General features: G+C 52.7%; 1 protein-coding gene and 1 long non-coding RNA gene across 8 annotated transcripts in view; one reads left to right on the forward strand and one right to left on the reverse strand.

Annotated features, from left to right (window-relative positions):
• VWA1 (von Willebrand factor A domain containing 1) lies at positions 1 to 27,791 on the reverse strand. 2 transcript variants are annotated; one of them, XM_021417492.1, is made up of 7 exons: positions 27,192 to 27,791; positions 12,181 to 12,624; positions 7,150 to 7,713; positions 4,632 to 4,910; positions 3,600 to 3,872; positions 2,845 to 3,114; positions 1 to 2,258 (listed from the first exon to the last, which is right to left on the reverse strand). In XM_021417492.1, the coding sequence occupies exons 2-7, from the start codon at positions 12,251 to 12,253 to the stop codon at positions 2,224 to 2,226; spliced, it is 1,494 nt and encodes a 497-aa protein (XP_021273167.1). In that variant the 5' UTR covers positions 12,254 to 12,624; positions 27,192 to 27,791; the 3' UTR covers positions 1 to 2,223. The 2 variants fall into 2 exon arrangements, with proteins under 2 accessions (XP_021273167.1, XP_021273166.1); XM_021417491.1 differs by having other exon boundaries at positions 1 to 2,264; positions 27,192 to 27,763.
• LOC110408611 overlaps positions 1 to 27,797 on the forward strand; it is a 37,667-nt gene that overhangs the window by 870 nt on the left and 9,000 nt on the right. For 5 of the 6 annotated variants that reach the window (XR_002444452.1, XR_002444453.1, XR_002444449.1 and 2 more), the window contains exons 2-6: positions 11,622 to 11,900; positions 13,577 to 13,651; positions 16,857 to 18,524; positions 18,624 to 26,540; positions 26,647 to 26,759. This is a non-coding gene — a long non-coding RNA (uncharacterized LOC110408611). Of the gene's footprint in view, positions 1 to 7,733; positions 11,341 to 11,621; positions 11,901 to 13,576; positions 13,652 to 16,856; positions 18,525 to 18,623; positions 26,541 to 26,646; positions 26,760 to 27,797 lie in introns of those variants that run through there. The other variant, XR_002444450.1, reaches the window with a different exon arrangement.

A 27,797-nucleotide genomic window follows, 5' to 3' on the forward strand; every position in this document is an offset into this window, starting at 1 on the left:
TAGCTCTTGTATTGTGTTTTTAATTGACTGTCTTCAAAAGGGTGCATTACATTTGGAGTCTTAATGCAGTAGTACGCTACGCAAGGAGTTGTGCAAAACTAAACAATCTCTGTCCTACAGCAAGAATGAACAAGATACCTTATTGCGTGAGAGATTCCAGAGGCTTTATCTTCCCCTCAGCGCAGAGTCTCCATTAAGATTAATCAGTCACACATACACATTCCATAGGAGAACACAAATCATACGGAATCTTCTTATCGAGTTAATGAATGACTCACCTCCCTCCCGTCCCTTCCTCCTGTGCAAAGAGCCCAAGGCAAATGTCCCACAAACCTGCACGTGTTGAGTTCCACGCTCAGCACACCAGGTCAGAGACAAAGTTCCTCTCAGCTCCAGAAGGAACTATTTGAAGCAGTCCAAAGTAGAGCTATGGAGAGTTTGTGGGATGGACTGGCAGTGGATGGAGGCTCTCCAAACACAGCTTTAAAAAAATGAAACTTTCATAGGTAGAACAAATAAACAATGGATTTAAAATAGAGCAAGTGTTAGTGAGGGAAGGTGTTGCCACTGATGCTGATTTTAGTTACCAGAGAAGTAGCTGTGTTTCTTTATAGCCACAAGTCCCGAATTTTGGAACTGGGCTTCTCATGTGGCTTTGTCACTAGCTGCTAAAATTGTCTTATTTATTTTCCAACTCCGCTTTCTGAAGAGTAGTGTAGTGACAGCCAATTCAAGCGTGGGGCCCGAGGGAAAGAACCAGATTTACTCATCTCCTGTAAGAAATAAAAGTTTTTAAAATGAGCTAAAGCTTAGCACTGGGTAGGAGCCCAGGACAAGACATTTTAAAGGTGTTTTAAAGAGTCTTCAGAGTGCAGAGGATAGAGCCAGGAATGATAGTGCTGGAGACTTATGTCCCCTAATTAGCCATAGAACAAGCTAATTAATCTCAGTATAGCTGCTCTGATGGTAGGACTCATACCTGACTTGCTGCAACTGATTTTCAGGTATGCCACAGTCATTCAGTGGTTACAATCTAGGCAGCACTGTGCTGTTGTGTTGTTTGAAGGTATGTATTTGAATGAGAAACCAAAATAACTGCTCTATATGGGCATGCAGTCTGGCCTTTCTTGACTTGCTGCTGCTCCTTGAGCTCAGCTGAGGGCTGAGAATAGTGTAACCTGCTGGGGAAGCAAAGTTCCGAGTTTTCTGAGTTTTCTGCTCTCTCAGACTGCTATCAAATCCCAAAGCAAACGACTTGGGGGAACTGAATCCTTCAGAGTCCAGCTGGGATCTCTGTGTCGCCGCAGCAGATGAATTTAACGCCAGTGCTGATAAGACTGAAGATTCAGCAGACAGACATGAACAAACTTTTCTCCTAGAGCACACAGCAACAGTGCCCTGGCCTGGCACTGCCCTCTTGCTCCATTCCTCAGAGTTCACCAACCAAGTCTGCCATAAATCACATCCCCCGGGAAAACTAGATTATTCATTTACTGTATAGAAAGCAAAATGTCTTTTACTAAGTGTCTCCATGTCCTGGCCAAAGATGAAATGGATATAACCTCTTTTCTTCTTTTTTTCAGAAGTCCTAGTGCCTTTGAGCAGGTTTCCTCTGTGTACTGTACATTCTCAGTACATATTATTCTTTCTTCTAGTGCTTTCACCTTCCATCCCTGAGATTTTATACTTTGGGGATGCCTACATTGAAAAGTATATTGAATACTCTGGATGAGTTGGAGGAAAGCTGCTTTGTCAGTGTCAATGGCTGCTGACAGCTTGCAATCTTTCTCTGCGTGCAGTGCCTAGAACAAAAGGCCAGTGCAGTAAACAGCTGCGTCTTGAACATGCTCACAGGCTGCAAAAATACAACTGTATCAACATTTAATAAATAGAGTACAGGAAATAAGCAAGCAATAGTGAGGATTCATCAGGTTGCCTTTTGCTTGTTGTTTGTCAGGCATGTTTATACAAGAGAGGGCACAGATTTGGCATCTAGCAGTGGGATTGTCAGCTCCATCCAGCTGAACCCCATCTTCAAGCTTGGTGAGAACTTGACCGAGGACGGCCTTCAGGCTTGGCAACCAGGACAGCTCAACAGACAGCGCAGGCTGGGAGATGGTCTGTAAGCTTTCTGATTTCCTCTGCAGGTCCCTCCATTTTATCCAAATCTTTGTCCAAGCAAGATCTCCTGCTCTGTGGGGGATCAGTTCACGCTCAGCTCTGTCATGCTGTCTGTCTGTGCTTGTATCCTGGGGCTTCTGTAGCTGGGAAGAACACAAAAAGCACGATGTCAGCTTTGTTTACCCGTTCTCCAAATCAGACTGAGTCAGAGATCTGGTGACTCTGTGGTCATCATCCCCATCACTCTGGCCTCTTGGCAGGAAAAAGGCTGTGCTTCTGCTCTGTCACACAGCTGCTGCTTAGCTCTTACTTCAGCCTATTGAGAATCCCTTTGTATTTAATCATAGTAAGCAGCTTCTGGGTAGTGCAAGGAGGAAAGCAGATGTCATTGCTTTAGTAACTGTGTTCAGTAGTTAGCTTGTCTCTCCCTTGTTGAAAGCTAGCTTTCATCAGTGTCCTCCCCTCCTCTGTCATCCCAAATCACCACCGAATCCCCTGCACGCTTTTCCTCCTGCCTGTAACCATAATGCCACTAGGAGGAGTACTGCTCTTAAAAAAGAGGAAAAGAGCCGAGCTTAGGGCAATATCCTTGGAGCGGTAGCTGTGATGAAGCCCTGCTGACAAGCCGGCTGGCGAGCACAGTATTTCAGCACAGCTCTGTGTTGGATCTCCAGCACCCATGTTCCCTTCAGCCCCAGGGGCCTCCCTTGCGCCCCAACTCACCTGGTTGCACGCGCACCATACGGCATAGCCCCTTGCCCGGCTGATCCTTGTACATGGACTTCACGCACACTTTGTTTGTGGTGCCTGGGGCCATGTCTGTGAGGAGCACGCTGTGGATTTGTGGTGACACGCTGATGAGCGATGAAGGGCCGGTTTGCCTCCGGCACCTGACTCGGTAACCAAGGACCTTCCCGTCTGCAGCGTCCCATGAAGCCTTCAAAGTGTTAGAGCCCATGTCTTCAAAACGAAGGTGCCTCACTTTGGAGCCCTCTAGAGAAAGAAGATCCTTGTTACTGTGGGCCTCTGTATGGAGCAGTCACTGTGGCTTCAGTAGCAGCCTGGCCATGTACAGGCCATAAGAGCAGTCACACTGTGTGTGGCTGTTTTTGCCTTCAGTCAGAGCCACAAGGTTGGAAAAGATGCTTAAGATCCCCAACCCCAACCACCCACTCCACCATGCCCACTGACCATGTCCCTCAGTTCCACATCTCTATGGTTCTTGAGCACTCCCAGGGACGGTGACTCCCTCACTGTTTCCTAACATCCAACCTGTGGTGCAACTTGAGGCCGTTACCTTGAGCCCTAGGCTTGATGCATCTGCTACACCCTAATGGCATATCACATGCTGCTCTCCAGAAGCTGCAGCGTTCCCCTCTTCTCATCCAACCCCAGGAACCAGACTGAGCTCTCAGGCCTCACCCAGAGGCAGATCTGTGCCCACACCGTTCCCTATCAGCACAGTGCTGCTCACTCACCTTCCTGAGTGCATGCTTTGGCTGACAACGATTTCTCCTTTCCTGAACTGTAGATGGCAGTCACTGTCACCAGATAAGTGGTATTGGGTGCCAGGTTCTCCACAACAGTGCTGTTGTGGGTGCCATCCACCTCCAGCAGCTGCGCAGAGTCGCCACGGAGTGGCCCGTACAGGACCTGGTAGCTGGTGACGCTGTCTGGTGTAGGAGCCCAGCTGACCTGGAAGCTGTGTGGCCTGGAGTCCGAGATGAGAACCTGAGCTGGACTGATTTCCTCTGAAAGAAGCATGTAAAGATGGGACTGAGCATGTAATTCATGGCATCAGGATGCTCTCAGAGGAGCACAACAGATCTGGCTTCCACAAGGTGGAAGATCTATCCAGTGAGTTGATATTTGTAGTTGACCAGGTCAGCACAAGCCATCTCAGCTCTAAGGAAATGGTTTCTTCACGTCAGCAGCATGCAGTGGGCACAACTACTCATCAAAAACTGTTGTTGCACACAGAAAATGAATATTAGGTGCGGGTTCATCATGACTTTGCCACCCCTGCTCAGATTTTCAGCGCACTGCTTTTTAAAATGCTGCTATAAATGTGATTTGTTATTCTGGCCCAAATGTCCAGTTAGCAGAGAGGCTGTCGGTGCTCAAGTGCTTCCTCAACCGCTCCTCTCACACAGGGATGCCCCAGCGGTGCACAGCCCTGCCTGGAGAAGCACGTGTCCTTCTCTAGCTGCACCTGCAGCTCCTGCCTTCTCCCAGGGCTCTGCTTTCTGCCATAGCCAAGGATTTTAAGGTTGGAAGGGCATCTTACAGCCCTGTCCTAGGCAGTGCAGAACTACTTTCTAGGGGAATCTGCCAGCAGAGTGCCAGCAAAAAGATACCTTCTCCTTGCTCTGTTCTGGCCTGACTGCAACCGTCTGCCTCCTCCCATCAGACCAGGAGGGATGCAGATCACAGGCTGTCCTGTCTTCCTCTCTATCTGCGAGGCTCAGCACAGCAAAACTTTCCCTGCATCAGGGTTGTGCACACTTTACCTGCCAGGGTGGTAACCCTTATTGTCTGGGGAGAGAAGTAGTGGATGTTGGATTCAGGAATGAGTGCCACCTCATACGTAGTTTCTGGGGCAAGATTGCTCAGCGTGAGGCTGGTGTGAGCCCCAGACACCTGCGTTGTCCTCTTGGCTGCCAGGTCATCTGTCGGAGCATACTGGAGGGTGTAGTAGCCGGTTTCTTGGGAGAGGAGTTGGGGCCACGTCAGACGGAAGCTACTTGAGGTGATATCCACCACACGGAGCCGATTTGCTTGGATAACATCTGGGAGAGAGGCAGGAGCAAGAAATCACTGATGGCATTTGTACACAGGACACGGAACACCAAAAATGCAGGTCCTTTGGATGGGGGATGTGACCTGTAGGGGCACTGGATGTCAGCTGAAGTCACCGAGGTGCAGCTGAGCTCCTCGATAGCAGTTCAGTGAGCCAAAAGTTCAGGAGCACAAATCCTCAAAGCCACGCACAAAGCTTCAAAAATGAAAAGCACCTGGAAACTTTGCTTCTAACTAGTGGCATTTAGAGACAGAAAGAAGCTCTGCCATGCCTGCACCAAGCAAGGCAGTCTCATTTTTTTCCTCTGAGCTGTTGCTTGGCTGTGGGGTGGGTAGGAGAGCTGCTCCCTCCCAGCACCGTGGACACGGGGCTCTGCAGCCTCCTGTGAGCCCCACGGCTGCCCGGGGCCAAGCTGCAGAGGGGCCAGGAACAGAGGAAAGGTTCTGGTGCCAAAAACTCTGCCAAAAGCTCAGGGAACAGAAATGAATGTGCTTGGCTGGAGGGCGTGGGGATTCAGCAAATAAATCAGGAGGATTGAAGTGATGGGGTGCAGCAACCGAGGGACGAGCTATGGGCAGCCCAAGCACCTCTGCTGCCACACGACAGCTACCCTGACCATCAAAGAGGGAGATAAATCCCAGAAAGCAGGTGCCCATGATTTCCTTCTCAGCCCCTCCATGCTGGCAGGAGGAAGCAGTGTGTAACCTCTGGCGCTGGACCAGGCAGTGCCCTCCTGGGAGCGCTTGGACACAGCTCGGACACACTTGCCTCCTGCCTGCTGGTGACTCACACAGGATGAGGGTGGACACAGAAGCATCGTTCCACAGCAGCGAGCTTGTTGGCATCCCGTGAATGCTGGCAAGGTCAAGATTAGACTTGCAGGAGCGCTGCTGCTTTTATGATGTACGCAAGAAACGCAGTCAGGCAGCAGATGAACCCCTTCTGCCCTGGATCCATTCTGCAGGAGCTGCAGTGGGGTCTTGGAACAAAACATTTCGTGGCTTTACTTCCCTGCTCTGACATGGATGGGGCAACGTTTCCAGTTCTGGGAAGGGGAACACATTTCTCCATCACCAGAATGGACATTCAAGGTCTGTGATCATTTTCCTGGTCACCTGCTTGTAGTCAGTGCTAAGTGAGGGTGTTGGAGGAAAGGGAACTGAGGCAGCTCATTGCTTGTGCAGCACTGATACATTCTCCTTTCATAATGGTATTTTGTGCCATTTGGCATGTATACATGCAGTAGAAGCTGAAACAGCCACTTGAAAGGAAATATTTGGTGTCTGCATGGCACCTGGAAGAGCAGAAGGTCCTGTACTCAGATAGGACAGAGAAGAGAACGTGGTCCCTGGGTTTGCTAAATGGCAGTGGCTGGAAATAGGAAGAAACTGCTACACAGAGAGGATTCTGCACTAAGGGGTTACTTGGACACGCCACAGCCAGCTCTGGCTGACTCACACAGCAGAAGCCAAGTGGGGAATTTAAACAGGAATTCTAATGGGGACAAAGCCTCCAGAAAATGAAAGGAAAGTCTGCGAAGTCCCAGTTGCTTGCTCAGCTTTCCAAAGAGATCCAAAGGCTGAAGCAGAACCCCTGCTTTGCGATCATGGATGCTCACAACGCAGTGGCACAGAGGACATGCACTGTGCAGCACAGCACGCAGTGTTCCCGCTGGCTTCCCAGCTCTCATCCCCTGTCCCACATTCTGGCTTTGGCTCTCCCCGTACTCCTTCCTAGGTGCTTTAAAACCCAGGGCTGTTAGAAACCAGCTCTCTGCCTGTTCTTGCTGTTTGTGCAGTCGCAGACGTGCCAGCAGCTGCCTTGCTGAGCCCAACGAACTGGGCTGGGAATTTCTTCCAAGGGCTGCACTGGCCAAGCTGCTCTGTAGATCTAGCAGATGCAGAACACGTTACAACAGGGGATTTATGGAACAAAAACATTCCTGTGCTGCAGTCTTAATTCTGAGAGCAACAACCATCATTGCTAATTGCTTGTGGTAAGAGAGCACCGACTGCCAGCTACTTGTAGGCAGGGGATGGGTGCCAGCACCGGGCCTATGCCATAAGGGCATGCAGGCAGAGCTTAGGGGCCAAACCCTCCCCAGGTACACAACCTTCATACGTGCAGTGTGTTAACATGCTCCTGTGGATCAGATCTGTTGGTTTGAGGGGATTTTCAAGCTTGTCCTGCTGCAAGCTCCCAGAGACCGCAGCCCAGCCCCGGCATACCTAGCATAGCGTCTCGCAGCTCCTTGGTGATGATGGGGAGGTCATCCACATCCACAAAGTGCAGGTGCTTCTCGGGAGGCTGGCTGGCAGCAGCAGACAGCTCCAGGTAATTCCCCCGCCCAGTGCTGACAATGAAGACTGTCACCCCCATGTCCTTCAGGAGCTGCATGGGCTCAGAGATGTCATCGCTGGAGAACCCATCCGTCACCCAAACCAGAACCTTGGGCACATCTGGCCGGGCACCAGCATCATTGCTGAAGAGCTTCTCCTTGGCGAAGGAGAGTGCTTTGCCTGTGTTGGTGTCACCCATGAGCTGCCGGGTGTCCCGGATGGCTTGCTGCACCGTCCCGCGGGACAGGTACCGGTCAAAGGGGAACTCCATGGTGGGGGTAGTGCTGATGTGGATGATGCTGGTCTGGACATCGTTGGGGCCAAAGGTGAAAGGCCGCACGAGGTCCCACATGAATTCCTTGACCTTGGAGAATTCATAGTAGGAGACGCTGCCAGAGCTGTCCAGTAAGAAGAGGATGTCTCCCTCTGAATTGGAAATGGAGGGCTGAGGACCTGATGCGGGAAGAGAGAGGGACGGTTAGAGAAATGGTGTACCAGCTGGGAAGACTTGTTTATCTTGGGCCAGATCTCAGAATGCAGTGAGAAGTTTGCTGGGGGGAGGCTTCAGGAGGCACCCTTTTTATTGTTGTTACTTACAGAGAGAGGCCTCCTGGGCTTTGTACTCAGCCCTGCTATCAGCTGCCTGGGAGCTTCTCACCCCATCATGCTGTGTTGGATGGCTTTGCTTGGACCCTGTCGGATCACAGCTGGGCTTTGCTGAACCCTCTGAGATGCACCGAAGTCAGGGTATGCCTGTGGCTGTTCACTACCAGTGTACACAACCAAAAAAACTACTGGGAACAGAAAACTGGATCCTAAACCCTCTGAGGTCCAAAATCCTGCGTTGGGTTGGACTCTCCAGGAGCTCTCCGGGAGCAGGGAGTGGCATTCCCCCTGCCTACAAACAAGATTGTTTTAGAGTCCTATTTCAAGTTCAGGCTCAGGAGTCAGGGTAGAGCCAAAACTAAACCCACATGCCCTGGGTCCTTCTCTTGTTGCTTCGGAGAAAATGCCTCGGAGCTGTCTCGGTTTGCACTGACACCTCTCATTAGTCAGCACCAGGCTGCTCCTGGGCACTTTCTGCTTCTGGGCACTTTCTGCTCTGAGCTGGAGGACATGTTCCTGGTGCTGGGAGCATGGATTTGGAATCCTTTTAGCCACCACTCTGCTTTCTGGCAGCTTTTGAGGTGTGAAAAGGGAGAAAAAGCCGCAGAGCAGCAATCGGTGCCAGCCCGTTTTGGCTGCTCTATCAGGGAAGGGATGGGGTGGCCAAGCCATGTGGGACCTGGGGCACTGATGGGCTTGGTGCAGTGCACAATGGCTGAGTGCTGGAGCCGCGTGTGGGAGACGAAACCACAAGGCAGCAGACAGCTGAATGGAATGGCCCCTGTAAAATTAATTGCTTGGAGGAGACGGCTCCTGCAAAGAGCTCAGCCCCTGCAGAAGGCACGCCAAGGCAGGCCCTGAGGCAGCTGGGAGGAGCAGGGTCCCGCAGCCCCTCCTGGAGACTGCTCCCAGATGGTGACATGAATGGCAAACCCAGGGCAAGGGATGAGTCAGGGGGTGCAAGGCACTGAGCGTGTGTCCTGAGAGCAGCGCCTGGCACGGTTCAGATGTGCACTGAGAACTTGAGTGCTGGCTCTGCCCCACAGCAGGAACATCGGTGTCCATGTGCAAACAACACACTGCGGTGAGCTCCTGTGCTGCTACAGAGAACAGAGCCACCCAGGGCTGAGCCCTTCACCTCCCTGCTGCATTACGTGCTGGCTGAGAGCGCAGAGCCATACCAGACCTATGACGAAACAACTGGAGAAACAGAGAACGACGTTGCTTGGAGGTGACTAAGCCAGAGATGCCAGGAGGAGGCAGGAGCAGCTTGCATCCAGCTCTGCGTGACCCAGCACGATTCAGCCCTGTGCAGACACACACACCCGGCAGCCTGGCACTCAGAGCTGAGCAGAAGACACAAGCACAGCCTGGCCAGCTTTCTGCTTGCCCACGGCGACGTGCGGCTCCATCAGCACATCACATGGCAGAGCCAAACCCATCACCTCCAGATCCCTCGAGCTACTGCTTCCCCACGGCATGCAGCACCGGTTCTGCTCCGAGCTCCTGGCTGCATGGAGCTGCAGCTTCCTGCTCTCCCCTCCTCTGGAAGGGCACAAAGCCACTGACTTGGCTGCCAACTGTAGTGAGGGATCTTGGCAACACAGTGGCCTCTTCCCAGCAAAAAATTAATCTGTTTTCATTTCTCCCCTCTGCTCCCCATTATTTTGAGCAGTGGTGTTTGTTTCCTGAGTGTTGCAACAAGCAGCTGTGAAAGCTTCTGGTGCTGGCAGAAGACATTGCTCCCCCGTGGCAAACCAGGTCACGGCTGGAGGAACTGGGGGGTGCATCCCCAGGGAGCTGACAGCAAACCCCCGTCCTGCCAAAATGAGCTCCCCAGGGAAACGAGGTGGCAAGCTGCGTGGAGCACCTGCTAAGGGAGAAGGATGCTGATGGAGAGCCAAGAGCCAAACCCATGGAATGGCGCTGGAGCATGCCCGGCAGCTGTGGGCACGGAGAGGCGGGTGGAACGTCAGCATCCTGCGGATGCTGGTTTGACCCATCACTGCTGGGAATAGCTGCGTGGGTTAGGAAACCCTGCAGGAAGGGCTGCAGCTTGACACCACTGCGTCCTGTGGGGGGGCAGAAAGCACGGCCCAGCAGCCAATGGTCGCCAGCAGCAAGTGGTGCTGGTGGGCAGCTCGGTATTTCAGAGCTATCCGAAGGGGTTGTGATCCTTCGTACTTCAGTTCCACCACTCAGCCCTGTGTAAGATGGAAATAAATTCCTCTCTGTTAGACTTTTCTGCTAGAGAGGATTCACAAAAACATCTTCACTGCTGTGATGCTGATAGTGGCTGGGCGCACCACTGTCCTTTCCTTCAGGCTTTCCATTCCTTCATCTTTCTCGCCGTTCCTTGTCCTCCATCCAACACAAACATCTCCCCCATGGCAGAGGTGGGGCTTTGGGGATTTGTTACCAGCAAACCCCTGCCTTATGCAAGCAGCTGCTGTTTTCGAACTGTTTCCTCATTTTGAAGCAAGAAAGGATCGGCTGCTTGGCCAGATGCCAAGTGGAGATTTCTCACTTTTGTGGGGCTCTGGGAGAAGGGACGTCCCCCAGAATCTCCTGCACCACCAGCCCTGAGCACAGCCAGAGCCCAGGGAACAAAAGTGCTGGCAGCATCCTGTTGTCACTTTCGGGCTGGTACTTGTCGGTAGGCGTGGATCACTAGTGCAAAGGAGGGTTTAGAAGGGATCAGATGGATGCAAAATATCACCATGGAGTCCCAGCGCTGCTTATTTACACACTTGGCTTTTCCTAGAGGAAAACAGCCAGGCGTGTGCGTCCTGCTCCGAGATGCTGACAGGAGACATCCGCTCCAAGAGCTCCCCTCAGCTGGGACCTGAACGCGTGCCACGTGCCTGATTTGTGTGGGACTCAGCGCTCCTAGAGCGAAAAGGGTTCGACAGCCAGAAAAGATTTTGTCCTGTCTCAGTTAGCTATGTCTTGAATTCTGCATCTGTCTTCCCTCGTGCTGTTTGGCCATGCAAGGAAAAGTGTTCTGCTGCAAGTGGAGCTGAGTGTGGAGGGTGAAGAGCATCACCCGCCCTTCCCTGGGGCTGCTCATGTAGCCCCGCTGGCCACGTGGCAGCTCCCCATCCTTGTCCCCTGAAGCTGATGAAGCTGCCTCCACTCACACCTGGCCGAGACCCCAGGAAGCGGAGTTATGGCTGTGCATCCTCATGGCTCAATCTCTTCCCCTCATTGCATGGTGATGGCACACTGCACCAGCTCCAGACAGGAGGCCTGCCAGGCCGGCTGTTTGCTCAAGGTTGCTTTTGGGAGCGGCCGGAGGTGCCCACATAAAAGCTGCTGGGGAGCGGGCACGCTGCCCACCAGCAGGTTCTCTTTCTCTGGTTTGCTGTTTGCAAGCCTAAAGTAAGCTGTCGGTAGTGCAACGGCACAACTGCGTCTGGAGCATGGCATGGGCACTTGGGAACAACACGGCTTGCTCGTCCATGTGCTCTGAAGGTCTGAGCGTGGTTTGTAGGCTGGGCTAGGGAGCTGCCACATGCCCTCCCTTGGAGGACCATAGGAATGCCTGGTGGGCTTCAGAGCACTGTGAGCATGGCAGCACAGGTCCTGTGCCAGCCTGCATCTCCAGTCCCTGCTCCACAGCTTGGGTCACTGGTGGGCAGAATACATTCCCTGTAATGGGATCTGAGCAACAGCCACCGTCTGCTCTGCCCAATAGGAGCAGAATCGTCCTGTCCAGGCAGAACAGAACTTCACGTCTCTTTCACACTTCTCAGGTTCAAACTCCAGGGAAAACCAGCCACAGCCAGCAGCAGCCCCAGAGCTGCTCCTTCTTCTACTGGTGAGCACTAGGATCCCCCCAGTAACCACACCAGCAGTCCCTGCCCAGCGCTAACCAGAGAGAGACACTCGTCCCCTCCGTGTCCCACTTCCCGCTGTCGGCTCCATGACACCGACCTGCAGGCATTCTCCCTGAGCAGCAGCCAAGAGAAAGCATTGTAAAGAGGAAACATCGGGACTGAATTACAGAGATTAGGCAGAGGACAACAGGACAGGTACAGTATCAATCACTGCTTTCACTTCTCTTAACCTGGGTGCCCAGTACACGGGGAGCATTGAGTAGTCAGGACTCTCCCTATTGCTGCACTCAACTCTGCTCGCTTCTTTTCCAAGGGAGATAAGTTTTCTTTCTCATATAGCAATTTTAGAAATGTTTTCCTTCATTTTGCCCTTATGCCAGCAAAGCAACACCCTAGGGGAATGGCGGAGCTATGGCAGCAGTGTGACTTTGGGCCAGCTCCCGTCCCAGAGCGGTGGGGACCCCGCAGCACTCACCTCGGCCAGGTGCCTCCTGCCCCGCAGCGAGCTGCAGCCACACACCGAGCGCAAACGCTGCCTCGGCCAGCATAGCAAAGTCCAGTCCTGGGCAAACTACCTTAAATCCAAAAGCTCGGCTCTGTGAAGGCAGACGAAAGGCACAGCATCAGTCATATTACGTGCAACGATCCAGCAGAGCCCAGGGCAGCTTGTACGCTGCTCATGCCTTGAGATCCGACAGTTCTTTCTTTCGCTGGGCTGTGGTACGATCTCTTGAGTGCTGGAGGCAATTTTCCTTCCTCCCCGCGTCCTCCTTGGCCGGGTAGGGGTTGACGCTGCCCTCCCGAGCTCTGCTTGCTGCTGGGGTTCGCTCGCAGGCAGCGGGCGTGCAGCTGGGCTGGGGTGAAAAATCTGTCCTGATAGATGAAACGCCGGCCCTGCGAGACACTGGCAGCAGTCCAGCTATGAGGGAGAAAAAAAAAAAAAAGAGAGAGAGAGAGAGAGAAGCTCAGTGAAATCCAAAGCTGCTCTCTCTGCTCTGGAATGAACTAGAAGAAGGGAAAACACGTATAGAGAGGAAAGAAAAAGTAGAAGGACTGGGGAGCGCGCCCTGCCCTGGGAATATTGGCTAATCCTTTGGGAGGAGGCTGCGGAGCCGCGCTCCTCAGGTCCTAGTGCTGCCCGCGCAGCCCCAGCTCTGCCCCACGCGGAGTGCGGGACGCGGCAGCACCCACGCGGGGCTGCTCCTGCACAGCCCCCTGCCCACCTCCCTTTGGCCGCAGCTTCAGGCTCTGAGTCAACGGGGGCTAAAGATAAGCCCATGACAAACGTCTTGCTGGATGGAGGGGCCGAAGAGCTTGGCTGAGGGCATGTGCCAAATAAAACCCCACCAGGTTTTCCCCTCGTGGGCGCGCAGCCTCTTTGTATTCCCCCTAGATGGAGGAGACTCTGGCCAACGAACAAAATCCCTGAGCAAACCCCACTCCCCTCCTCTCTTCTGCCCTGCCGCCCACGTCTCTGCCTTTGGCTCCTGCTCAGCAGGTGGAGGTGACAATATTCCCCTTCCCTCTTGTCCCCACTTTCGGTTCATCCCGTTTATCTAGACCTGTGCTGTTTGGGAGCAGGGAGTTTGTGGCTTGATGTGACATCCTCTTTTCAGCTGCAGCCCTTGGGGTCTGCTGCCATACAGAGCCCTGAGTTGCTCCTCTCTTGAATTATTACTGCCCTACAGGGGATAGCGGTTTTCAAGGAAATAAAGAAAAATACAACATTTAACTAAGCCATACAGCCATCAGTGGAAAAAAACATATTGCATATGCTACTTCTGGACAGATCCAAGACATTAGTAGCGGAGAAAAGCTGGAAAATTACACTCAATTATGAAGAGACTAATCAATGTCATCTCCTCTGACAGGGGGAGTGACCAACCAGACAGGATGAAAAGTAGCAAAGGAGGAAAGTTTAGAAGCTGGCGGGATTTCTGAAACCGGTGAGCCATATTTCCCCCAATTTGATTTTGTCTCCCCTGGGAACTATAAAGAAACGAACAGGAATGATGAGCCAAGGAGCCGTGCAGGCTGGAAAAAATCGTATCCAAACTCATCAAGCAAATGGAAAGTCAGGACAGGCCCAAGAAATCAGATCCAACCGGGAAGCCCCGGAGCCAGCCAGCTAGTTAAACATCATGGGCACTTGTTTGTGCTTCTCCTCCCAGCCCCACCTCAGGCAGACGGGCTGGGTTTGGTACCCAGCTGCACCACGAAGGAACGTTGTAGTATCAGGTTGTGTGATACCCCATACCCATGTGTCATGAACTTAGGGGGATGACTCAGCTTCACCCACTGATTCATGCGGGCTAGAATAAGCTTCATCCCAGGGACCCAGAAGAATTCGATACCCTTACTCTCATCCTCCATCATGTGACTTGTGAGATCATAGCACGGCCTGAGTTGGAAGAGACCTTAAAACCCATTCTGTTCCCACCCCCTGCTGTGGGCAGGGTTGCCACCCAATGCAGCAGGCTGCGCAGGACCCATCCAGCACGGCCTGGGCTGGGCACCCACACTGCTCTGGGCATCCATCCTGAATGCGGTGCTCCAGCTGGGGCTTTGCAAGGGCACGTGGGTACATTTGTCAAGTTCGTCCAGGTCACTTTGGAGGGCATAAATTCCTTCTGTCATTAAAAATAAATGTCAGCCTGGCAGCTCCTCTGCAAGAGCACCTGCATCTCCTTGTGGGCAGCAGGGCCAGGTGCTCCAGAGGTGCAGGTGCTCCAGCCCAGGGACTGTCCGGCTGCGGCCCCTTTTGAGGAGCAAATTTTGGGGAAAGATTGCACAAAGCAAGTCATACCAAGAGCAGTGCTCCCAAAGTGGCTCGGCTTCTTCCTCTCTAATTCTCAAATCCACACAGATCCATTATGCTGATCCACATTCAGCTTGGTTGCTGATGCTCACGGATGAGTGCTCAGACCCTCTCGACCGGGGCTGGTGGGAATGTGGAGATGATTTCCTTGCATTACTCACTTCCCAAGAACACTTCCCATAAAGAGTTGCTCATAATTTCCTTTTTTGTTTGTCAATTTTTCAATGTAAATGCCATTCAGCCTCACACCCTGCAGCCTGGAGAGATTTCAACGTTTATTTCCTTAGAAGTCCTGCTAGGGTAGGAGGAAGCAGGAAAAAGCAGTCTGGGAAATGATTAGATCTGACACGATTTAACTTTATTTTTAAACTTTACTGTAAAGGACAGATCCTGTTTCCAGTAAGGCTGGTGCTTGCGCACGCTGATGCACACTGCCCTGTTGGAGCCAGCAGCATCGCCCCGCTTTGCTCCCATGTAACTGTGGCCAGAATGGGGCTGCACGGCTCAGCTTGTGGCCTCCAGCTGTCATCAACTCAGCCAAATCTTACCGAGGATGATCACCATCCTACCATGCCCAAGTGATAATCCCGCTCAGAAACAGTTAAGGCTCGTAAAAAAGAAAGAATAATAATAATAAAAGTACCACCACCGACCAATTCCTATATTTTGATTGTCCAGGCGTGTCCACTCTTCCTTGTTCCATGGGTCGATCCCGAATCACAGGGCCAGATTTGTGCAGACAATGTATGGCAGAGCTCTGCCCACAGGGAGTTTGGTGGTGGCTGCAGCTGCCGGGATAGATGCAATATCCTCTGAGGCAAATCACAGCTGGAACAAACAGGCGGTTTGGAACACAGCCTTTCTTCAGCTCTACATAAAAGCTTTTGTTTGGAGGGAGCTATCTATATATGGGAATTTGGAAATTCCCCATTTGGAAAGGAAGCGAAGCAGCCCTGCAAGCAATGGGAGAAGGATGGGGCAGGAGCTCCCCTCGAGCTGCAGGTGGGCTGCAGCCGGGCTGGGCACTGGGGGCTTGGGCTGTGTCACAGCAGAGGTCTCAGTAGCTCCGGGCTGTGTTTGTGCAGGGTGTGACTTGGGTACTCCACCGACCCAGGCAGTGCCACTGCAGCAGGATTGGGCCCCGTGCTGGCAGGTCTCAGTTAACACTGTGTCGTGCTGTCTGCAGGCTCAAGTCAGCTCTTATTTCTGTTATGACTTTGGAGACAGACTGCAAAAATAGTTCACTCCCGGCACTCCCCAGCTGTGTTTTCCCTCAGAAGTTGCCCAATGACTCCAAAAACTCTAGAGAAAGACAAGATCTGGCTGATGCTTCATCCCAAAGCATCCTGAAGTCACCCAGCACAGAACTGCGGTCACTTCTGGGGCGAAACGTGGCACGTTTTCAACCACATGTAGCAGCAATACACCAAAACTTTGGAGATGTGAGAAAGTCACAGAAGGGTTTTATGCTAACAGAGTGCAGCCGCTCACATTGGAGCCATTGGAAGGGCCTCTTCCCATTGCAAGCACCGCAGAGGTGGCTGTGGACTCTCTTCAGAGCCAGGCTGCACCCAGAAGGAAGGAAATGCCATGTGGGCCCTGTTGCTATTTCCCTCCAGCACCGTGTCATGCCAGGACAGCGTGTCCTAGTTTTCTGTTTCAGCAGCTTATGTGGAATGAAGGAATTTGTGGAACGAGCACGCAGGTAGACACAGGCACGTCACATGGCTAATGCAGAGAGGGACAATGTTCTCCAAGCAATTTTCTGCTCACGCCAGGGACCTGAGCCCCTCTGGCTCCTGCGTGCCATGCAGTGTGCTCCTCGGGCTGTGTGAGGCCCGGACAAGGGGTGCTTGGGTGGTTTGGAAGGAGTTGGCTTGTCACAAAGCGCCAGCCTTCAGCTGGATCCCTGACACCAAAGCGACTGCACTGAACCTGTGGGTCTTCACAGAGAACTAAAAACCAGGACAAAAGAAGGCACTAATTGATGCCGTCGTGCATTTACCCTGAGAAGGAGAAGTTAGGCCAACCGGAGCGCTGCGCTGAGCAGTGGCTGAAGCCATGGCCAGGCTCAGGTGGCCTCTGTTGGGATAGATCTCAATGCATCCCATCCCTTCCCACTTTCCTAAGGGCATTTCCATCCAGGATTTGTTTCTGCAATACTCCAGGCAGCCATAGCGTCCTGCTAGTTCCTTGCAGTGCCTCTTAGGAAGGGTGTCACCCAGTGAGCAAGGAGGCATGCGTTGGTTTGAGTCATACACAGCATTTCTGAAGCGGAGACAGCAATTCTGCGCCTTTTCACTTGTAAAGGGCCATTTTTTGTCTCTTTCCAGTGAGATGACAGTGGCTGACAACACTGGAACATGTGAACAATCCACTGAATGACATCTTGCTGATGAGGACAGCTTGGCTGACAGCAGGCTCCATGGTAGGTGGGGGTGCCGACCCCAAACAGTAACTGAGCACCCACCAGCAGCAAAGAGCCCACGGGTCAGAGCACAGATGCTTTGGGAGTGAAAGAAAGCCACACGCACAAGCAGGGCACAACAAGGAATTCATTCACTGCTTCCATCAGAAGGCAGATGTTCGTCCACTTCTTGGAAACCGGGGCCTCAAGCAACACATGCAGAGCTTACTTGGGTAGAGAAATGTCACAACCAAGAGTCCCCTCTTCCCTGTCCTTTCCCTGAGGGCATCACAATAAGGGGACCTTGATGCCAGCATGCAGCTGCCTTACCAGTGCTGTTTTAGTCACAAATCACAGCACCAGCTCCAGCCGACTGGGGCTGGATCTCCAAGTCCACGAGGAGCCCATGTAGGGCACAGAAGCGATGGGAGATGGCTCCTCTGCACCCTTCTCCTTGCAGCTGCACTGTGGGACCCGACCCCACGTAGCAAGCCTGGCTCTCAGAGCTGCAGCTGGGCCAGCTTTGTTTACGAGCTCACAAAACGACGCGGAGTTCAACCAGCTCCTCGCTTTCGCCTCGCCTCTGCGATCTGCAGTGCTTTATATGCGTAGGAACAAGTGAGCTCATTTGCAGAGTTCCAGGAGCGGGTCAAAGAGCAACCTGATACAGAGGTGGAAAATAAGCAAGAGGGCTGGCTGCCAGCAGCGCAGAGTGGAGCTGAAGCTCTTGGGCCTGTCCTGAGTGTGCCAGCCCTCTCACCATCCGAATTTAGGGCACCTCTGGCCCAGCCATTTCACCTCTTCCTTTTTAGGAGAAGTTTTACGTCTCATCTGCCATACTGCTCACAGCTGGGAGCAGCTACCTCACAGACCTGTGGCACTGAAGGGGTAAAGTAGGAAGAACAGTCAAAAAATCCACCAAAAACAGAAACAGAAGTGGCTCATTGCTCATAAAGAGGCTTCTGGATTTCTCCTGTGATGTAGGTCACGGATAGGCAGCACCTCTGGCACTGTCTCTCCCAGTTACAGAAGAGGCCCCTCTGCTGCATGCAGCAGGATGAGCAAATGGCTGCTGGGTTATCGTGGTGCTTCTTCATCCTTCACATGGTGCATCCTCATCCTCTCACCTGCCAGAGGTGCCAGGGCTGTCCACATGCATCAGCCTCCCTGCCAAGAAGGAGCTGGCAGCAGAGAGCTCGCTGCTTCACTGCTCCAGTCCTGTGCTTTACAGCCACAGCATCAGTACAAGGAGAGGAAGATGTGGATGTGTAACAGCTAACTTCTGGAGTCTGAGTCTGTACGAGAGCCACGTTCTCCGTCCCTGGCTTGCAACCATGAGGTTGTATGAGAGAGCACAGCAAGATTGATGGAACAGTACACAGCACTCGTGCCTGGTTGCGCAGACTCCACTTAGCATGTGGAGTCATCTGGGGGTCCCCAGCAGAGATCCTCCAACACTTCAGATTCCTGCCTCATTTCCTCATACATTTTTCATTGCAATTTCCCCAGCTGGACCCAGACTGGGGTCTCATTTTGCATTCCTGGAGCCAGAGAAGCTCTGAAACTTGGAGCCACCTTAAGCAGTACAGATGAGGTATGGATGCAGCTGTCTGTTTTTAATCCAACGACTATTCTTTGGAGTGGATTGCTTTCCTTATTGCTTGACTCTTATCTGCTGTCTCTATCCTTTTAGGAAAGCCTGGACAATTTGGAAAAAGCCAACTTTGAGAGAACCTCCTTAGAACTCTGTTTCCTGAGGAATTCCCAGCTACACAATAAGCCGTGACTTATGGAACAGCCGGATCTTGGCCTCTTTCAACAATTGTAGCCTCTTGACCTGTCAGCTCAGGGGAGAAGAGACAACCTGCAGTGATCTGCACGCACGTACAAGAACGATACGCAGCCTGAAGATCAGCCTGCATGCCGTGAGACGCACGCTTGGCCATCATCCTGGGCCCAGGCTCCTGGTTTGACAGATGGGGGAAGCCATCCAAGACATTGATGAACGGGCCTCCAAGCACCCATCGAGCTGCATGCAGTCACAACAGGAAAGGGAAGCGGCTCGTGGTTGTGAGTTCCTACCAGGAGGGACAGCCTGGCCCCCGCCTCACGCACAGCTGCAGGAGCGCCGGCCAAGCTGCACTCCCTGCTCCCAGCCTGGAATTTGATGGATATCAAGGCCAATTTCCCATCAGACCCCATACCAGGTGGCAGTCAGACCGTCTCTAGCCCCAGCTCTGCCAGGAGCCTTCTGGTGGGGGCAGAAAACAGAGGTACCCGTCAGATAATGCCAGTAGCCTTTGAGACACAAGAAGTTTGGTTTTAATGTAGGTGTTACCCAAAAACTAGCGTGCTGTGATGCAATGGGCTCAGCGTGTGTGCGGCTACAGCAGAGGAGCACAACCAGACTGGTCTAGCACAGGGACATGCAGAGCCCCACTGTGGAGGACATTGCTCCATTTCAGCTGAACTTCAGCTTCAGGGCTCTCATAACAAGGCTGCCTCTACAAGAAGCTTTGCACAGGGCTCGTTATTGCTCATCTGCAGCTTTTCAGCCCTTCTCAGTAGGGGGACAAAGCCATCTGAGCAGGAGCAAGGCTCCAAGGACAAAACAATCGTCCTTTTTGTGTAAGCCTAGCAAAGCAGCTGGGGAGCGAGTGGGAGGAGAGGGAACGACTCCTGCCCCGTCTGCAGGGCTCCTCCAGCAAAACTGGGAGCTTCTTCACTCAGTGCATGGCTGGGTCTGGTGCCATGCAGCAGCAGTGTGTGAGTGGCCTATAGAAGTCGTGTGTTATTCAGCCTGAACTTGTCAGTGGCGAAAGCCAGAGAAAGATTGAAAGGGGAGAACAAGTTTGGAGTGCTGAGAAGGGGAAAAAGGACTTCCCTCCATCAGCAAGTTGCTATTTACAATGGAAAGAAGAGGTAGGACATGGGGGCTAGGTTGGAAATCCTGTTTCATAAACAAGGCTATCCAGGATAAAGCCTGTCCAGGAAACGTGCCTGAGGGACGCAGGGGGCTCAGCTGGAAGCCCTACTGCTGACAGCCATCCTCCCATCATGAGCCCTGCCAGCCTTGTACTCCTCCCACGTCAGGCTGGGGAAATATTTGCAATTCCAGCAGCCCGTAAAGAAAGAGGTGACTTGATGCATGCAAAGCAACCAGAACAATTCCCGTCTATTTTGGAGATAAGAGGCTGTTGTTCTACAGCTGGGTGCCGTAATGTCTGACCCACGGATGAAAGAGCAAATGCTTTCCCTGCAGACCACTGGTGCTATCGAGCTGCGATGTCCTGTCTGATCTCCACCCTTCCCTGAAGGCACAAGCTCCCAGCAGCAGCCTCTCTGCGTACAAAGTCAGGCTAGATGCCTCCCTGCAGCCCTTCTGAGAAGGCTGGTCCCAAGCTGGAACCCAGAGGAACATCTTGTCTGTGGGAAGTGAGCACATGGCTCACGTTGGTATGAGCGTGAGACTGCGCAAGGGAGAGCGTGGCCGCTGGCATCCCAGCCCTGCTGCTGCACATGGGCAGCTGCGTGGCCCTGGGTCAGCATTCCTGGTAGGACAGGGCAGAGGCAGAAGGGATGGCATACAGTTCTCCACAAGAGTTACGAAAACAAGCCTTCTTCAGCAGTTATTCACTCCAGACCCGACTTCATCCACATCCATCCAAGCTGATTGCCAAATTTCCCAAAGCCTACATTGTGCACCCCAGCAGAGATGGGACTGGGGCCAGGACCCCGGCAGATGAAGTTGCAGTTTGAACTTTCCTAGCGAGCTGTCCGTGCAGCACGCTGCATAACCCCTCCAAACATCTGGCACATCGGCATGGGCAGCTCCCCACCGCTGGACGGGATATTTTGGGATCTAGGTCAGGGGAATTATTTCCAGCACTAGCAGCTGGAAACAGACTCAGAAAATGTGAAAACAAACTTGGTTGGAGGCAATTTGGTAGCCATCTACAGTGCTCTGTTACTATCTCCTCTACAGTGGGAAGGGAAATGAATTGTTTTCAGACCTGTTGATTGCATGGGTTTGCCTGCGCTTATTAATTACTCTGTAGGTATGGGTGGCATTAAGAAGCTATATTCCATCAACCTTGATGTCACAGCATTAGTCATGGCAGTTGGCAGTTCTGCCTCCCTTCCGCCCCATAATATTTCCAATGCCTAATAGAAACACTCCTTAACCCTTGAAGAACTGCAGGGAAATGCTTTGCAAACCCCCCCGCATCCCACAGTGCGGCACGAGCAAGGGAGCAGCACCCAGAGCTACACACAAGTAGAGCTGCCCTTCCTGGCCACGCAACCCTCTGCAAGCTCAGCTTAGCTCTGCCAGTGATGTATTTACACTGCCAGCACTTTCTAGTTTAGATTTTTCACCTTGGTAGCATTACCCAGCTCTGGGCACTCCCTTTAGCTCTACAGTTAGATCTTACATGCCATACATTTTAACAGCAAGTGACCCAAAGCTCTGCCACCAAGTGCACTGGATGTCTCCCATGACGTGTGGTTGGGGCACGGAACGCAGGACATGGGGAACTTGCAACTATTTTGCACCAAGTTGCCTTGAAATAAGCACACTTGGCCATCTCCTTGACTCACTCCTTCAGCCTTCTCAAACAAACACACCTCCTCTTCTACCCCATCATCTGCCCAAGGGCCAGCCTTCCTCACAGGTTGTCTCACCCCTGTCTGTTCCAGCAGGGGCGTGAAGCAGCACCAAATAGCTCCAAGTAATGTATTTATGCTGAGCTCTGGGTGTGCGACTGCTCATCTCGCTTCCCACCAGGCGACGAAAGAGGAATCAAAGAGGCCTTGCTCAGGCTGGGGAGGAGCTGGAGCCCACTGCAGGGTTTCCAAACAGGTTATCCTTGTGGAAGTCTGCCACTCTGTAAGCACTCGTAACTCAAATCCTGGTTGCTACCGACAACGCAAAACTTTGCCGTTCCAGCTCTTCCTCTCCTTCCCAGCTGAAGCACTGGGCTGAAAAAGCAGCGAGGTGACACTCACCATCTCCACAGCCATTTTCCAGCCCTAGTGCTTGAAAAATGAGGACAGCAAAAGCTGCCCATTGATAAATGGGGTCAGGGCCGAACAAAGGGCAGGAGCCATCACCCCAGGCAGAGCCAGCTGTGCCCTCAGGTGTGGTTGCTGTGCTGCAAGTGGGGCTGCTGCAGACATGTGAGTGCCCCAGTTGCACACCTTGCTGAGTGCCCATTGTGCAGACCCTGCCCAGCGAGCATTCTCATGCACACGGCTCCTTCTGCGTCCGTGCTGCCTCCAGGCACCTGCCAGGGGTATTGCTGCTCTGCTGCTTTCCCTGTGGAAGGCACTCAGAGCATCCCTGCAGGGCAGCTGCCTCCTCTCTCCTCCCTGTGTGAGCTCTGTGTGGGATGGAGATGGTGCATGGAACATGGAGAGCAATGCTACAGGTGATGCATATTGGAGAACCCAGCAAAACTATGATCTTTTCCCCACCACGTCACAGCTCTGATCCTAACTGGAATCTAACCTTTTCTGGGGTTTTAGATCATAAAGTACTTAGCTTTGGTAGGAAGCAAAGCAGCAGGCTGGATGGACCGCTTCCCTGTAACCTGAACTGAAAACCTCTGTGGGCTGTGACCAGCAGCTCTCCTCTCCATGATCCTATTAATTTTCAGACCTCTAAGCATCTGTAGCTCAGCTGAGACCAGAAAGCAAATGCAGAAATGTAAAGCTTCATGTAGGAGATAAGGACCCTTGCGCAGGAGATAAGGCGCTGCGAGTGGAAGGATTGTTTACTTCTCAGTGGCAGCAGACGGAGCTTTGGGGGTGAGCCAGGAAGGCCATGGAAAGGGATCCAGAGGGCTGAAAAGAGGTTTCTGCACAGAAGGGCTGGAAGTCAGCACGGGGCCAAGGTAACCGCAGCGAAAATAGAAAGCAAAGGGCCATCAAAGCTGAACAAAGTAAAAGGTGCAAGGTAGCAGAAAGTCAAAGCAGCAAAGGAGGCAGGTGGCTCGGCCATCTGAGGAGGCTCTGCAGCTGTCCCCATAACGCAGGCAGACCCCAGCCCTACATCCCGAGCCGTGCCAAAGCAGTCTGGGTGCGTGAGTGCCCGGAACGCAGCACAGATCTGTGGCCTTCGGCAGCAAGAGGCTCGTGTCTGGGAGGAAGTCTGCTCCCCTGGCTGCTATTTTTACTCCTGCTCATCTGGTTAGGGGTTAGGGCTTGGTTTCCTCAGCTCTCAGCTGCGTGCTTGGGAGACAATAAGCGCAGGCACGATCGAAACTGGCGGCTGCTGAAAGCAGAGCGACGAACCAGACAGCGCTACCTCTTCCTGCATCCCAGCCTGCTCTTTTATGTGTTGTTGTTTTTTTTTTTTCCTATGCTTCTTATCTCTCCTTGTGTTTTGTGCAAGCCATTGAAAAGCAAGTCTAGCCCTGCACATCCTGCCTGCTCCATCCCAGGGGGCAAAGCACATCGGGCTCTCCAGTGTGACCCAGCGGCGCTTCCCAGCGCTTTGCTGAGCATCCCTCCCCAAGCACAGGACACTGCAGCCAATTGTGTTCCCATGCTTCGTTCCACAGGCACGGGGCTCCCTTCCCGCCTGCTCCTTCAGCTCCCAGCTGTGCCAGCCCTGTCTCCTTGCAGCTTTCACTGTGTATTATCCACCAGCATCCTCCCAGGGCAGGTTCTCACGTCTTTACAGCCACCGGAGACAGACACGGGGGGTGCGGGGGGAGCTGTTATCTGGGTATCACTTGGCACCGACAGCCCCCGCAGCTGCCAGCCCACGTGGACGGGCAGAGCAGTCACTAACATGTTGGTGGGGTTGCAACACTCCCCAGAGGCTCTAACGTACGTAGCCGCCTGCTTGGTGCCACGCAGATAAAAATGTGATGACAAAAGTGTAATTTTAGCACATTGTTAGGATATTAACCCTACCGATGAGGATGAGCTGGAGCAGATCTGTGCTTCCAGGTGAGCAGGAGGAATAACCCGTGCTCAGCACCACGTCTGCTGCCATGGGGTTACAGAGGCAGCACCCATGCATGGCATGCTGCATGGCTGGGCGCCTCCTGCAGCTCCTTAAAGGCTGCTGAATGCAGGGAATGAGCTCAGCAAGCACCCTTAGGGTCAGAGCCTGGGTGCATGGCTGGCATGCTGAGCCCAGGCTTGGAGTAAGACCATGAGACAACTTTGCGGGCTCTCGGTCAGGATGCAAAGCACCATGAAATGCATCTGTGTTGCCTTCCATGTGCTTTGGGTGCAGCAAGCCCAAATGACACATCCCCAGCCCTTTCCTGCACAATCTCTTGCAAAGCTCCCCTTGGCACTGCCTGGAGAGCTGCAGAACAAACCAATGTTGTTCCTGGCTGATCGAGCTGAGGGGAGGACAAAGCCTGGGGTGAGAAGAAAACACAAATGCTGACCTTCCCCAGCTGTGCTGTGTGCTCTGGGCTCGTCATGGTCTGTGCATAACCCTTTGTTTCCATGCATAGGGTTAGAGTTATGATCTGGGGAGCTTGGCTTTCATTTCTCAAGCAGGAATACAGTGACACTGAGTTGCTTGGGGCAATATTTGCTGGCACTAATTCCCCAAAGCAAAGCTTTGCTTCTCAGAAACACTCCTGCTGGGGATGCCCAGGTATGCCCTTTTGTCAGGACTGCCAGCTGTAGAGTGAAATCTTGCTCCCTGGCCCTGAAGCAGTGCTGTCCTCCGCTTCTTTTTCAGTTGGCATTTTTTCCCCCGCAGACCTCTGAGCAGAGATGAGCCACAGTGATTGAGAGGTTTCTCTGGATGGCAGTCTCTAGCTCTCAAAGAGGACTGTGAAGTAGTTTGCAGCATCTGCCACGCTCGCCCTCCCAGCCATTCTGTGCTACCATCGATCCTGAGGGCTACGTAATTTATTTATTTTCATATTCTTCTGCAGCTCTTCCACAAAGAGCCCTTCAGCAACGCGTGCCTGACAGATGGCCTCAGAGCACTGCTGTGTTTTAGCAGCTCTGCGTGCCCAGAGGCACATTTAAACACACACAGCTTCCCAGCTGCCTCCTGCTGCTCGCTGCCACATGAAGGACTGGTTTGAGGGGTGCTGGGACAACTGGGTCACATCGCTGCTTGCATCCTTACCTGCACAGCAGCTCCCATCAGGACCCAGGGACCGTCCCCAGGATGAGGATGCAGTGTGACCCATGCTGCAGGATCGGCTTGCTGGGTGTAAACCCTTGGCGGGCACCCACTGCTTGGTTGCTCCTTAATTGTTTCCATTCATTTGGAGTTTCCCCAAGCTGGAAATCATCGCCAGCAACCAGTGAGCTCCGAGATGGAGGAGGGTGTTGCGGCAGGACAATGGACATCTCCCCAAAGACGCTCAAGTTACCATGAAGCAGTCAGCGACACAAACAGAGAGAGCAAAAGAAGCTGTCCGGCACATATGTCAGTGGAATTGTATTACCACGCAGATCCCTGCCAAGTTAGCCTACAGAGTTACTCAGGAGACTGGGAGAATGAGGGACATGGAGCACTCATCTGGCAGAGATGACACTGAGAGCAATGCCCGGAGCTCTTGGCAATGCACTGCAGCTCTGCCAGGAGCAGCTGAGCCCTGCCGGGTACCAGTGCCAGTGATTTCCATTGGATCTGGTTCCCAGTGACTTCTGTGGTGCTGGCCAGACCGGTGCCTGTGTGACTGGGATTTGTTCTTTATTTCAGGAGGGCTTTTTGCTTTTTCATCCCTGGCTCTTAACGCTCTGAACAAATCAGAGATTGGGAATGAAGGACCTGCATGGCGGGAGCAGCTCTTCCTCCTGCCACTTGTGGAAGCTGTCAGCATTCACTTCTGTCATATTAAATCTGCATGGAATTTGCACATGAGGCTCCTATAAGCACTCACGCACAGCAAGATGTCTCAGGATGCAGAGCAGAGGGGCGAAGTGATCTGCCCAGCACTGTGGGGCTGCATGGACCAGAGCAGCGCTTCCCCACAATGGGACACTTCCAAAAACGAGAGCTTCCCTCGTCTCTCCCTGGTTCACCCATCTGTTGTTACGGATCCCGCCAGTAATTTGGTACAGAACATTGTCAGCAGCCAGCAAGCACTCTTGGTGTGTTGTTACATTCGTGAAGAATGAGCCCGCTTGCTGTGATGGCTCCATTCCTTTGGCTTTTGTTTTTCTGTCCCTTCTGTTAGTAATCAAATCGTGGTTTTGCTGTTTTCCTGCTTTCCACGTTGCACTCCACAAACACCCCCCCTAGAAACGAAGCACCCACTGCAGCAGCAGCAGCAGGGCTACATTCTCCCTTCCAAACAAATTGGGAGCAGGGAGCTGAAGCCAAAGATACCCACATTCCCCCTGGACAGAACATTCCAGAAACCTCAGCATTGCTGAGCTACCGTCCTCACAGCATCCTCATCCTCACCCCAAAGCCCTGCAGACACAAAGCAGACACCTTTCTAGCAGCACAGACAGAATCCCTGCCCCCAGGTCCTGCTGTCCTTCCCCTGCTCTCCTCTGCTGCTTTTCTCTCATAGCTCTGCTGCATACCAGCTGCAAATACCAGTGCAAATGCCAGCTGCAGGGAAAGGTAGAAGCTCTTCCATGAAGGCAGCGAGGAGCACAGCTGGACCAGGTGATGCACAGCAGCATCTCTGAAATGTTAGCCCTGTTTCACCACGAGTTGGGTTATTAATGTTTTCTCACACTATTCCCCCTTTTCTTTCTCTTCACCTTTGCAGGATGGGATGAGGACTTGCAGTTATATTGTGCTCGTAGTTACCTGCCATAAATCTGGCACAAAGCAGCTGTCGCCAGTGATTCATGCTGGGGATATATCCAGCCCTGGCTCAAGGTAAGCTGCCTGTTTGGCACCGACTGTCGGCACCTTCAGCTCTTTCTGGGTAATTTTTTTTTATCTTGGAAATGCACACTGTGAAAATGAATACTCCTGGCTCAAAACCCTTGTAGCCTCTTATCAGACCAGAGGTTTGATTAAAAAAGAAAAAAGAAAAAAAGAAATAGAAAACTGCCCTCCTCTTTAGCAGGATGCCAGGCTCAGCTGTGCTGAGCTCCGGAACAAAGCCCCTGTGAGGGTTTGAGGAGCAGGCACACGGCAGCTTCCTGCAGCATCTGCAGGCGCAGTCGCCAGCTGGCACAGCTGCCCCAAGGCAGGAGACATCAAGGGTGCCTCTGTTCTAAGGACAGAGAGCTCAGGGCTGCAGTCTCACTGCTGTGCTGTAGTCATGCTTTGCCTGCACCAGGGCACCCCCGAGGTAGAGCTTACCCTGAGGTCTGCTGTGCTGCAGAGAAGCGACTCCAGCTCCAGTTGACAGCAGCCCGCAGACTGGCTGGTGTTCCTTCATAATCCAGGGAGCTCTCTGATGCATATACAATGTATAATATTCTGCAAGGTACTCTAGGAACCATATGGAGCTGCGTAAGGGGACTTCCAGCAGATATGGGTCAGGTCTTGCACCTTGGGAAGTAAGTTCAGGTCACAAGTCAGACCAGGAAAAGAGCGAAACAGTTTACTCAGCACTCCCACCCTGCAGAGTCCTAAAACAATGGAAAAAGCCTTAAAATGCAAATTCTGTATTCCTCCAGTCACTCAGGCTCTGGGCTGGATCAATCTTGTTCATTCAGTACACAGAAGCATTAAGCAGTAACTTGAACTGTAAATGACACAGATCAGACCAGTTTCACCTGAAGCATTGTGGAGGTGGTTCAGTTGAGTCTGGTTTGCTGCAGCTGCTAGGATGGGCTAAATGGTGACAAGGGCTGGCAGAACAGCTCCGTTGTACATACAGATGGAGCCAGCAAGGCTGGTATATTACACTGCTGGCCGGCAGCACAGAATTCTGCTGGAGTCCAGAGCTCAGCCTCTCACTAT

The sequence above is a fragment of the Numida meleagris genome, chromosome 20 (assembly GCF_002078875.1).
Source record: "Numida meleagris isolate 19003 breed g44 Domestic line chromosome 20, NumMel1.0, whole genome shotgun sequence".
NCBI classification, from domain to species: Eukaryota; Metazoa; Chordata; class Aves; order Galliformes; family Numididae; genus Numida; species Numida meleagris.